General features: G+C 29.8%; 2 protein-coding genes across 2 annotated transcripts; both read left to right on the forward strand.

The window, feature by feature from the left end:
• The first annotated feature begins 252 nt into the window (after positions 1-252).
• On the forward strand, positions 253-953 carry LOC108826143 (uncharacterized). Its single transcript, XM_018599522.2, has one exon. It carries the CDS (start codon positions 482-484, stop codon positions 683-685), a length of 204 nt encoding a protein of 67 aa, XP_018455024.1. The 5' UTR covers positions 253-481; the 3' UTR covers positions 686-953.
• Positions 954-5,474: 4,521 nt separating this feature from the next.
• On the forward strand, positions 5,475-7,211 carry LOC108823559 (uncharacterized). The gene is made up of 6 exons (XM_018596794.2): positions 5,475-5,665; positions 5,753-5,817; positions 5,920-6,409; positions 6,475-6,558; positions 6,648-6,709; positions 6,948-7,211. The coding sequence occupies exons 1-6, from the start codon at positions 5,528-5,530 to the stop codon at positions 7,051-7,053; spliced, it is 945 nt and encodes a 314-aa protein (XP_018452296.2). The 5' UTR covers positions 5,475-5,527; the 3' UTR covers positions 7,054-7,211.
• The last annotated feature ends 5,912 nt before the right edge of the window (positions 7,212-13,123 follow it).

Here is a 13,123-nt window from a genome sequence, read left to right on the forward strand (position 1 = left end):
AATAAAACATGCATTGAAAATGTAAAAAGAAAAAAAATATTTTTGAAACAAAAATTTTCTCTAAAATATGTAATTTTATAAAACGAGGGAGTAATATATTTGTTAATTACTTTTTTCAGAAATAAATGACCACAATCTGACAAATAACTGGGTCAGCAAATGTATATTGTAGTAAAACAGTAAATATATAACACAGACTACACAGTAACAACTAGAATAGAGTTAAGTATTAAACGGCTACAAAAGCAAAGCCATTTCTTCCTCCTCTTTTCTCTATAAAGTCTCGTTCATGCACTAACCAGACCCATCGATCTTAGAGTCATTGAAAAAAATACTTTAATTTTCAACTTCACAAGAAAAACTCAAGAATTTTTCTAGAAACAGAGCACGGAGATTTCTCAGATCAACAAAACAAATATCTACAAAGAGCTCCTTAAACAAAACAAGAAAGAGAGAAAAATCAGATCTGGGGATCAACACAATGTGTCTGGTGTGTTTATGCGATGAGGAAGAGACAGAGTTAGGGAGACAACAAGCACCTGGATCTTGTCCGTATTGTGGAGGTAAAGTGCAGATGCTAGATCTCGAAAGAAAATGGATGTTTTGTTTCGTTCCTCTTTGTTTCAAGATCAAGAGGAAGTATCTTTGTTCTTCTTGCGATCGTCGTCTCGTTTTGTATCATTAAATTAAAATAAAATATATTATTGATTATTTTAAGAACAACTAAAGTCCATTGATAGCGTTTTAAATTAAGAAAATATTCTTAATCAGTGGTTTTTGGTGCGTTTTTAGTATTATCTATGTCATGTAAACCGACATTGGTCTATTATAAGTTAGATAGAGAACTCTTTTGATATTATGTACTTTTTCGAGTTTCTTCTTAGGCCGGTCCAAAATTATCATTTATGTAATGGTTATTTTTACATCTAATGATGAATCTCAAGTTTGGTGTACAATTTGTGGCAATTTCTTTCTATATATCATCAACGGTCAAATGTTCGGACCGTCACTGTATAAGATCTCTAGTCCCTACGATCTTTGCAATTCCTTTTTTTGGCAATGTAATTCAATAATAGAAATAGCAAATAATTTTGCATGCAAGTACGGATGTCAAACCGACCTAATCTCAATTCGATAAGACTTTTGGATCGGTCCAGTTAGTTTTTTCTATATTGCCCGGAAAGTACAAATCAATATATGATAAAAACAAGAACGATCAGCAAACACAGACCTAAATTTGGATTGGACCTTAGTTTATATCATGGTGTCACTGGTAGGCTGTAGCTATATTCGTTACGTTAACAGGTTATTATCTCAAACAATTTATCATTCGCACATCAATTTGTTCAATGCACATTATAGCATCAGCTAATTAGAACAAATAGACTTAGCATTAAAAATTTGTAATATAAACGTCAGATTGTAAATTTGTAATGCTTGTAGATGTTTGACATTACTCTGACGTTAACAATACTATCACCAATGTTCTACTGCAAATTATCTTAATTAAATAACTGAATGTCTAGTCGAATGGAATCCTTGTTCTTACGTGAATGGTTCATAGCAAGAAAGGCCTAATTTTAAAAATGAAATATCTAAACCAGTTAAACAATATACAATACCGATTTTTATCAAAAAAAAAAATATACAATACCGATCATGGATCAAGTTTTAAACATCTAAAGTAATCTTTAGTTTTTATTTGGAGGTCATTCATATAAGATTACAGGTGGTAGTTTAAACTTCCGTCACATCATTAGTTAGTTTGACTAAACTAATATCGACTGTTCATAATCTCTGATGATTAAATATTATATAACTGAAAATAGTTTTTCTAAAACAAAATAAGATTCACTTATTCTGATGCTTAAGTAATATCTGCTCGTGACTTATTTCTGAGACGCAGAGAGGAAAAAAGAAATCACAACTGATTCGGTCACATGCACTATGACATCAGTCGTCAGTGATATACGTTGTTTTCTAGTGAGAACTGAAACTGTATTTTTGAAACATTTCCAAAGAAGATAAATACAGTGAAAAGGAAAGAACAGCTCTTATCTAGTGAAAAAACAAAATGAAACAGCTCTTCTCTTTAGATTATGTAAATGATAGCTTATATCAATTCTTTTATTTTCTACCAAGTATAAAACTTTAGGTTTTTAATCAACACACCGAGTTCTATAGCAGTTCCTTGTTAAAGAAAGTTATATTTATATATAGATAACACTTCTATTATCTCAAAGTGTGTATTTTCCGTTTCATTTGGATTTTGATTTCAGTTGTAGTAAATTGTTCTAATGTGAATATCGTAAAAATTATTCTGAAATATTAACATAAAAACGAAGGTTCGACCGGTAATTATTAAAAAACTTATAGGGGATGTAAAAGAAAATAACAAAGAAAAATAGAGTAAAAGAAAAATTACTTATATTCCTTTCTAAATGTGACAAAGAATAAATAGAGTGTCTTTTTTCCTTCAGAATAAATATAGTTTTACTATTTCTTAAATGAAAAGAAACTATAGATAACGAATATTTTTTTTGTAAATGACATGTAAATTGTAAAAATTGATAAAGAGTTCATTACTTACATTCATTCTCTTAGTTACTGTTTAGAACCGAAATATGTATATCAAGAAAATCAGATACTCCCTCTGTTTTTTAAAGATGTATGTTTTAGGAATTTTTTTTGTTTCAAAAAGATGTATTTTTCATATTTTCAATGTAATTTTTGTCAACTAATTATGGATAATTGTGAATCTCAAAAACATTAATTGCATTTCTTGAAATTTTATTGGTTTAAAAATATAGGGAATATAAAATAACAAAAAACTATGCACTAATAAGTAAATTTTAATATGTTTTATTAAAAAGTGTGAAAATCTCAAAACATGTATTATTTAAAAACAGAGGGAGTATTAAGAAGTTACGTATGTGGGGTAGAGTCATAGTTTTTGGAAGTTGGTCAAAACAAAATATGAGGGATAAAAAGATATACTTCGTAGTCACTCTGGCTCTGACGACGAGTTACCAGTGGTTTTCTGCGTTAGGTTAGCTATTCCGAGCATGGAGACGCATGCAGCGCTGTCAAGCTCTTCGCCGGTCCGTTTCGTCCTCGATGTGGAGTCTGGGGGTGTGCGAGACTGCGTGTGGAGTTGGAGCACAGAGTCCGCTAGTTCAGGTATTCAGTTATCTTTGTTTTGTTTGAAGTGTCGCTGTAAAATATAACAGAGACACTTAAGAAATAGTAAAATATTTTTTTTTCAAAAAAGAAAAGAAATAGTAAAACAATATCTTTTAGTTTTAAGAATATAATTTAACTTGACAATATTTTGTTTCTTTAATTAAAGATACTGAATATGAAATAACGAAATTTTATTGGTTGATTAACATACATGTCATTTCTCTTAATATTAAGGGGTTGAGATTGGATTTATATATTCTATAAATATTTTAAAATATTAGTTTAATGTAATATTAAATTATTAATGATAAATTCGTAAAGCGGTATTAAACCGGTATAATTGTAAATTCCTATTATAAGGGGAGAGATTAGTGGGAGTAGTATTTTTATAGAGTTGGATGATTCTAAAAATCAAGATAATTGTTAAATTTGTAAAGACTTCTAAAGAGTTTTTCATATTTTAAAAGTTCATGAAAATAATCTAATTTAAGGATTTTTAGAATCTAAAAGAAATATATAAGATTCTTGAAGTTTTGTTTTATAAGTAAAATGGTGTAGAATTCAATTCTCAGTAACAGTAGATTTGATGGAAACTTAGAATCATTAAAAACCAAACTTTATGAAGAATAACAAGAGATTTTGCAAGTCATTAAACAATCATCGAACCAATAACACTAGATTTTATTAGGATTCTTAGAATCCACCAACCAGTAACAATAGAATCTGTGTCTAAAGAAAAGATTGTTAGGCGACCTTGTCTATTGTTTGTGCCTAAACCCAATTAGTTTCGGTTTAAATACCAAAGTGGGGTCGTGATGTTTTTTTTTCCAGCCCATATTTTGCTGTAATAGATGAAACTAACCGAATAAACTGAAGTTACTACCAACCGAAACGAATTATATCTATACTATTAAAGTACAAGCACATTTGGATTTTTTACTAAACATGCCCTTTCTTTAACTCACATTGTTTATTTCATTAAGGGCAATCAAGTAATATTAATAACACATTTTTATTGGGTCATTTTTTTTGGATCCAGCCCACTGCCCACATCATCTCTCTTGGGCCATTTGGGCTGATTAAGAAATCAGATCCAATTCTTTTTTTTTCCCTAATTCAAATAATTTATTTTCAACCATTCTTAATATTTTGTGTAGTGAACAAAAATTAATAACTTAATTATTATGTTTTTTATTTTTAATATAATTTAAGCATTCATAAAAAAATTTGAATTTTTTCATTGAAAATTATAAATCTTTATTAAAAGTATATATTTTTTATTAAAAAATTAACCACATAATAAAATTAATATATCAGAGTTATACCAACTTAATTCATTAAAAAACAAAGTTTAATTTTCTAAACATAAATACTCATTAGACCTGGACGTTCGGATACCCATTCTGGTACGGATTGGTTCTTTCGGATATCGAATTTTTCGGGTTTTGAAATTAAACCCCATTCGGGTTTTGAAATTAAACCTCATTCGGGTATTATAAAATTTCGGGTTGGGTTCGAGTCGGGTCTTTCTGGGTCCGGGTGGGTTCGGTTCTCATGCATAAGAACCTGCAAAATAACCAAATAACCAAAGTATCTAACGGGTTCGGTTATTTGTACTTAAAGTAACCAAAGTATCTGATTCGGTTCAAATTTTTGTATCCAAATTATTTAATAGTAACCAAAAATATATATTTTATACAGTTTTTTGGGTAAACTTTTATCCAAACTATCATATTTTATCCAAAAATACTCAAAATTACCGAAAATAACTACTATAGTTAACTTATAAAATTAATTTAAAAATTAAAATAATTATAAATATAATTATAATATATATTTTTAGATATATTTCGGATATCTTCGGGTACTCATTTGGTTCTTGGTTCAGGTCGGATTCGGGACCGGTTCTTCGGATATAGCAATTTAGAACTCATTCGGATATTTACCCCGGGTCTGATCGGGATCGGGACACTGATTTTCGGGTCGGTTTCGGGTTGGTTCTTCGGGTCCGAATATTGTGTTCTGGCCTATACTCTTTTAAAATGAAACACGATAAAGAAAAATTAAAAAAAAACTTAAGTCTTTTATAAAAAAACAAATATATAAAAATATGACATTTACTAAATATTTGTCAATTTAAAAAAAAAATAAACCCGCGCTTTGAAAGCGCGGGTCAAAATCTAGTGTTCGGTTAAAACTCGGTAGCATATTTTCTTCACCCAAACCGAACCGAATTACAATGTGCAAACCGAACCGAGGGAAAAACCCTAATTTGAACTAAAACCTCGTCGTCTTCATCAGACATTATCCGCCTCCTCGTCAAGTGTTGATCTTTAGACGAGTTATGGGGAAAGAGAGCAGCAGAGCCTCGAGCTTGAAAGCAGAGCAGAAAGTTATTGTTCTCCGTTCGGTCGCTCAGTACTTGGATCGATGTGGGTTTTCTAAATGCTTCAAGAAGCTTCTCTCCGAAGCTGAAATCGAGGTCAATTGAAATAGCTGTTGAATGTTATTTGATTTTTAGAGTAAGATAGAACTCTTGAATGTGTGATGTTTTTTGTTAATGTTACAGAAGAAGGAATTGAACAGTAGCTTACCGGATTTAGAGGAAGTTTTCTGCGATTTTTTTAACAAGAGGTAAGCTTTTGTGCTTTGCCTGTTTCGTAACTAACAAGATAGGTTTTACTGGTTGATTTTTTAATCTGGCTGTTCCCTTTTATTGTTCTGTGTAATGTATAGCCATGTTGAAGAATCTGGTGATGATAATGAGGATGGGAAGAAGAAGAAGAAAGCAGCAAGTGTAGATGAGAATGCATCTGTTGATCACCAAAAGGACGAGAAGAAAGATAAGAAGAAGAAGAAAAAGAAGGAACCAGAACTGGAGGTAACTAAGGAGGAGGAGGAGGAGAAGGTCAAAGAGACTGATGCTGAGATTGAAGACGGACTGAAAGAGAAAAAGAAGAAGAAGAAGAAGAAAACCAAGTCTGAGTCTTTGGTTGAAGATGAGGATAAGGAGAAATCCTCCAAGAAAAGGAAAAGATCAGAGCCTGAAGAGACTAAAGAAGAGACCGAGGAGGAGGATGATGATGAGGGATCAAAACGGAGGAAGAAGGAAGAGAATGTAGTGGAAGAAACGCCTGTTAAGCAGCAGGCTGATGATGTTCAGGAAAACGGTAACGTTGAGAAAAGCGAAAAGAAATCAGGAAAAGGCCTTTCTAACTCTAAAGAGGTATAAGTAAATCAATTTTGATTTATCTTTGGGATAGGTGCATCTTCTAACGTTTGCTTTTACAGCCGAAGAAACCGTTTCAGAGAGTGAACGTTGAAGAGGTTGTCTTCACTGACGAGAGGCTAAAAGATAACTCTTACTGGGCAAAGGTTGTATATAATCTCCATTTCTTCCTTTGATAGCAATCTCTGTTTCCCCTAAATGCTTTTGTTGAAGTTTAGTTCTTTGTATCGTATAGGATGGTGCTGATTCGGGTTATGGTGCTAAAGCTCAAGAGGTTCTAGGTCAAGTCAGAGGAAGGTAAGAGCTTCTCAGCCTTTGGAACTTTGTTATATGTACTTAGTCTTTGGGGGTGTTGATTCGGTTATTGGAGTCGCTTTGTTTCTGCTATTCATAACCAAAGACGAACATAATATGTTCTATGACCTTAGTTAGGCATATTGACAATTAGGGGCGTCGGTTTGGAGTGCTTGGTTAGATTCGGTTTTGTTACTGTCTTAACCTCTGATTTTTTTATTTTTTTATTGGTTTGTTTAAGGGGTTTCCGACATGAGAAGACGAAGAAGAAACGTGGTAGCTACAGAGGAGGAGAGATCGATCTTCAGTCACATTCGGTTAAGTTTGAGTACTCAGACGATGAATGATGATCATTGATGAGCAATACACTTGTCTTTATCTTCATCTTTGTTTCTCTTTTTAAATTATTACCCGCCATCTCTTTCTTTTGCTCTGCTTATCTCAAAATGTAAAACTATTCGGATCTAATTAACCCGGAACTGGGTTCAAGTTTTGCCTGTGTTGATTTTATTGTCTCATTTGAAACTTGTAAGAACATGAATCTGTTTCTTGTCAGCTAACTTGCTTCAAGAGCTGGGCTTTGGGCCTATATATTAGCAGATTTGGGCTCATTTTGCTATATATTAGTGAAAAGGATTAATTACAAACTAGGTTTTGATCCGCGCTTCGAAAGCGCGGGTATTATTTTTCACTTTTATAAAATATATTATTTGTTTGTAATTATTGAATGTATTTATTTTAGTAAAAAAAAATATAATAAATTTGACACATAGAGTGTCTCTGGTAAACTATGTGTTTCTCTGGTTTTGTTTTATTATCTCTTCAATTAACATATTTATCCGACTTGTTGTTAAAATAAATGATTTTAGAACGCAACTGTACAAAACTTTTACATTGATATTTTGTTTAAACAATGTGACATATTATATATTAATTAATATAGAAATACCTGAACGAATTTAACAAAACCTAAACAGATTCGAAACGAACCCAAATGGATACATGAACGCCCAGCCCTAGTCATAATTCGAACTGAAATTTAGAAATATATGAATGAAGCTGAAATATTTGACCCCGAAAACCCAAAACCCATAAAAAATCTGAAACGAACCGGAATGAATACCTGAACGCCCAGTCCTAGTCACTATTATAGTATTATGTATCATATATATGTCATCATATAATTAATTGTATTAGTTTATCATATAAATAATCATATAATTAATAGTATTTTATATGTATCATCTTATAAATAATCACATATATTATATTCTTAAAGTTTAATGTGAAATATAAAAACCACAATTTAAGTTGGTATACGAAATTAATTTTTTTGTTGTACTTTTCTTATATTTATTGAAAATATTTTTAATAATGGTTATTGGAAAATATTTTAGTAAAAATAAAATTTTGAATATATGCATATTTTAAATCAATTTTTGATATAAATCAACTTTAAATTATTTTTTTGATTTGAAATATGTATATAAAATTTAAATTTTATTTTATGATTATTTTAGACAAAACAATGTTTTTAGGTAATTAGATTAGTCCATTTTGTATATTTTAAAACTGATATACTTTTATCCATGTTTCAAAATTTTAATTTTTTCATTAGGTTTCTATGAATTATTATTAATTTTATGTTTTTTTTTTCTTGAAAATTGAACTCTTGAAATTTTTATATTTGACTAAACTAAATAAGGTAATAAAACTGTTTTTAAAAATTGTTTTATATAATATATTATTTATATTTCAGTTTGTGTTTTTATTTTTACCATAAAGAATTGTAAATATAGTGACAGAATTGTAAATAAAAAGAAATATAGAAAGAAGATTGTTTAGTTTATTGTAAAAACAATAGCTAAATTTTTAAATAAAAAGTATTAAATATTTTATTCATGTTTCTAAACAATTCTCATTTGTTATTAATTTATTGAAAATACAATGACTAAATCTGTAAATAAAAGAAAATACACATCTCTACTATCCATGTTTCCAAACATATCTCATTTATTCTACTATCCATGTTTCCAAGCATATCTCATTTATTCTACTATCTTTGTTTTCAAACATCTTCAATTTGTCCTTCAACTTTAATAATATAGATTTGTTACTAATTTATTGAAAATACAATGACTAAATCTGTAAATAAAAGAAAATACACATCTCTACTATCCATGTTTCCAAACATATCTCATTTATTCTACTATCCATGTTTCCAAGCATATCTCATTTATTCTACTATCTTTGTTTCCAAACATCTTCAATTTGTACTTCAACTTTAATAATATAGATAGTTTCCTCTTATAAAAGCAAATAGTATCGCTAATGACTTGTCCCTTGATTTGTGAGCTGTGCTTTATTCTATACTTTCTAGTCAAATTTAGTAGAAAGTATTTTGGGGGAAAAGGTGAAGAGAAGTATCTTTCCTATGGACCTATTATGGTCTCTTGCGTTTTGGTTAGGCAAAGTGTTATTTCCCTCACTATTAATCTCATAATTAATCACTGAAAGTTTGTTACTCGAATATTTTTTTTTTTTGAAAAATGTCGTTATAGAATATATTATGTTCGGTGTCCGTTGGTTCTTTTTTTTAGCCAAGCATCCAATGCTTGAAGTTGGTGTTTTTTTGTTTGTAATTGACCCAACCTGTTTTCTTTGTTGTCATCATTAAAACTAGGAAAACACCAGATATATATTCTAAACACACAGATTAAAAATGTTAAAAATATCGTCGGCATACAATTTTTTGCTAAAAGATAGGAGTACATTTTTAGTGTGAACTATACGGTTCTAAAGTAACATGACATCCCACCTATAATTATCGAAATCAACTCCCGCTGTTTCTCTTTTGATTAAAGTAGTATAGTGATAACGACGTGATTAAGAATTTAAGAGTAGACACAATGATATAGAAACATCTGGAAATAGAAAAAAAGGTTGTTGGTACTTGAGATATTAGGTGTATAATTTGTATTTTATCGTAAGTTTACTGTCCAAGTATCAAACTTTATCAATTTGGTGCATGCATGTGTTGTTTTCCTTAAAAATCAACATGAGCTTTACTTCGCCTTGTAACTAATATTGATTCTCCCATTTATGTAAATCTATGTCTTCGTGAGTATACACTTTTAGTTACTTTTCTGTTCTTTTATGACGAATAAAAAAGGATATTGTCGTTGACAAGGAGAAAGAACACAGGTAATTTAACAACTAAATTAACAACACTCCAACATGATAAAAACATGTTACTAACGCTGTCTCAGTTTTTCGTTAGGATCTTCCCATTACTAGGAGTTTGAAAAACATATGCAAATCTCTAATTTAATCAACAAGCAGTTTTGATAAATTACAAATACAAAAATGATAGGACGTTTATGTTAAGTATATGACAAAATCTTTATTGAGTTAAATAATCTTATACTACAATCGGAGGAGACAATGACTCGCTACGTATATAAACAACCGCCTACAATTAGTCGGTTGCTTTCTTTTTTTCTTGTTCAAATTGAAAGTTACCACATTGCCATTGGTGTTGTTTCCATTAACCACGATCGTCTGTCTGATCTTCTGAAACTATTTGATAACTACATTCTCCGTAAAGAAGTAAACAACGTAATTTCCTTTTTATTCCTTTTAACCAAGGATTTTGTTCAGCTTATAAGTTGTAATATACCACTTAGTTGTTACTTAGTCTATCTATATAATGTCAAATTATTAATTAATTAAAAATGATTATGTGTTTATGTATAATGAACACTAATCCACATGCAATTAGCTAACAAAGTTGGTACGAAATGTACTTGGCTTATGAGGTGTATTTTGACTTCTTGCATTGAATTGATATAGATAGCGACAAGACGTGCTCGAACACCAAAGAGATGAACAGTCCTCTCTACTCTTACTCATGATTCTCAGTCGGCTAGCTATCTGACACGTACGAAATCGTGTTTCTCGCAATTGACACGCTATCAATAAGACAGCAGAAGGGTGTCTTCATACGTCAGAAAATTGTTTTTAAAATGCATATAGTCGTTACAAACTTACAAAGAAGCCTTGCTGTCACTATCAGTTACGTGGCAGCACCCGACTTTGTTTACAATTTTTTACTGTGTTTTCTCGCCTGTCTCAGCTTCTTTTATTCTATAGTTTTGTTATTTTGTTTATACACTCAATTATTACGGTTTGTTAACTAATAATGCCGACTAATTATTTGAAATAAAAATACGAGACATTCCATCACAAATCTAATATACACTTTACAGGTGCTCCTAGTTGTTTTGGCGCTTTACAGAACTCTCTACGCGTATTATAAAAAAGGGAGCCTGTATGATCTTGTTCTATATGATTATTTAATTGAAAGGACAATCCCTTAGACCATCTTTATCAGTGTATTTCAATGCATCTTAGAGCACTATAATAAAAGAAAAAAATTGAAAAGGTGATGAAAGATGTATATCTAGGGTATTAGATAAGAAGTGTTTTGGCTAGTTCTTCCACTTATCCCACTATTAATTCTTACTAAACTTTATTTCTTATATTATTTTATTAATTTTTCACACTTAAGCTATATCCCTCCACTTATCTCATTAAAAATGTTCTTAGAAAGAAACATTTAATTTATTAACTAAGCTTTCAGGAAAATCATTCCGTGTACGTGGCATGTTGCAAAATGCTGAGTGCGAAACGCTTCTTCTTAACGCCTCAGATATACAAACAGTTATTTGTCACTGAAAAACTAAATTTGCCGCAAGTTTAGTTTACTCGCCGTGTTTCCGCGTTTTGTGAAACAGAATTTATCCTTTGTCGCCTCTAGACTGTTAGTATTATTATTAACTAATCAATCTATTTTTCGATCGTGTCATTAATCTTGAGACTCGAACCTTTTATTATTCGAAATGTTTCGTTGTATACTCAGAGGTCGGTGCATCATGACAAAAGAGTTCGTAATCACTCTATATTATAATGCTCGTTAGTATACGAATACGAAACTCCGATTGGTTAAACTAAGTTTGATTCCATGATTCAGATTGGTGTAAAACCCATTAACGTACAATACTAGCTACTGAAGTTAAAAGATAGCTTCCCCACACTGTCTTCTCCTTTTTTTTTTTTCCTTTCCTACCGGTGCTTGTATAGACTTACTAGTATTGTGAAAGTTTTGTATGATATTTATGTAGTTTTGGTTTCAATTTAATCTATACGGAAATACAAATGTGTGAATGAAAAGATATGAAAAACTTACAAGTTTGTTTCTATCACCAACACTCTTATTATTTTGATTGATATATAATATACCCAATACACAAATGTACAAACTGAAATAATTTACAAAGTAAAAAAGAAAGAAAATAAATATTGCCTAGGACAAGGTGATGGTTAGTTATATTTTGCAACCATTGATTTTAGTTTCTTAAACTATCTCCAATCCACATATATTATAACAAATTCATCTCTATAATAGAGATTCTATAATTTTTTTAAAGAAAATATAGAGATAAAATTAGAAGTGGATTGGATTTCTATGTATAGAGATGAATTTGTTAAAATATAGAATCTCTATTATAGAAATGAATTTATTATAATGCATGTCTGTATAATAGAAATCCTCTATTTATAGACGAAAATATAAAAATATGATATTTTCATCTCTAAATATGCATGCAAAAAGTAACATTCCTCAACATTTTCCTTTAAAATAGAATTATATTATAGAGCCATATATCAAAACAGATCCATCTTTAAAATATTTATTTTTATTTTAGAGAAAATATAGAGATATACATATGAAATACTCTTAGCTGCTAAAAGTTTCTTAACTAATACCTCTTTTTACTCTAGAAAAATTCACGCTTTTAAAAGTTGTTTTTAAAAATAAATACTTTTACATTTAGTAAATTGTAAACTTTTAAAATAGAAAAACATATTTATTAAATTTCCGTAGGTTAAAACTTATGAGACATAATTTTTTTTTGAACTATAATTTATGAGAAATAGTTAATTACAAAAAAAATAAATTGATAATTAAGATTTAATATTTTTAATATATGTAAAAATCCTAAAATATGCATATTTGAAAAAAAGAGAGTATAATTTAAATAAAAATACATAAAATCCAGTTGCTAGATGATTTTTGAGAATTGTCATATGTTATAGAAAATATGTGACACATGTATTTTTTGTTCCCCACCTTTAGTTGATTCAATTTGTTGAAAGTATTCAACAAGATGTTATCCATATCATCTTTTCTACTATCAGATGGGTTTGTTTAATTAGCTTTTAGTTAATTATTTTTGACATTAGATAGATTCGGGTCTCTTAATTAAGAGGAATATAATACGGAGGTTTATTTTTGTAACTAAAAGGAATAATAACGAAGGTAAGAAGTTAGACCACAACGCGCATTTATGATAC

This window comes from Raphanus sativus, chromosome 9, assembly GCF_000801105.2.
Source record: "Raphanus sativus cultivar WK10039 chromosome 9, ASM80110v3, whole genome shotgun sequence".
In the NCBI taxonomy this organism is placed as follows: Eukaryota; Viridiplantae; Streptophyta; class Magnoliopsida; order Brassicales; family Brassicaceae; genus Raphanus; species Raphanus sativus.

Excerpts from the sequence above, each read along its gene's own strand:
- LOC108826143 (XM_018599522.2), top strand. The coding sequence starts at position 482 with ATGTGTCTGGTGTGTTTATGCGATGAGGAAGAGACAGAGTTAGGGAGA.
- LOC108823559 (XM_018596794.2), top strand. The coding sequence starts at position 5,528 with ATGGGGAAAGAGAGCAGCAGAGCCTCGAGCTTGAAAGCAGAGCAGAAA. Across the intron at positions 5,818-5,919 it reads TGCGATTTTTTTAACAAGAG|CCATGTTGAAGAATCTGGTG; the intron begins GTAAGCTTTTGT and ends TGTAATGTATAG. Across the intron at positions 6,410-6,474 it reads GCCTTTCTAACTCTAAAGAG|CCGAAGAAACCGTTTCAGAG; the intron begins GTATAAGTAAAT and ends TTGCTTTTACAG.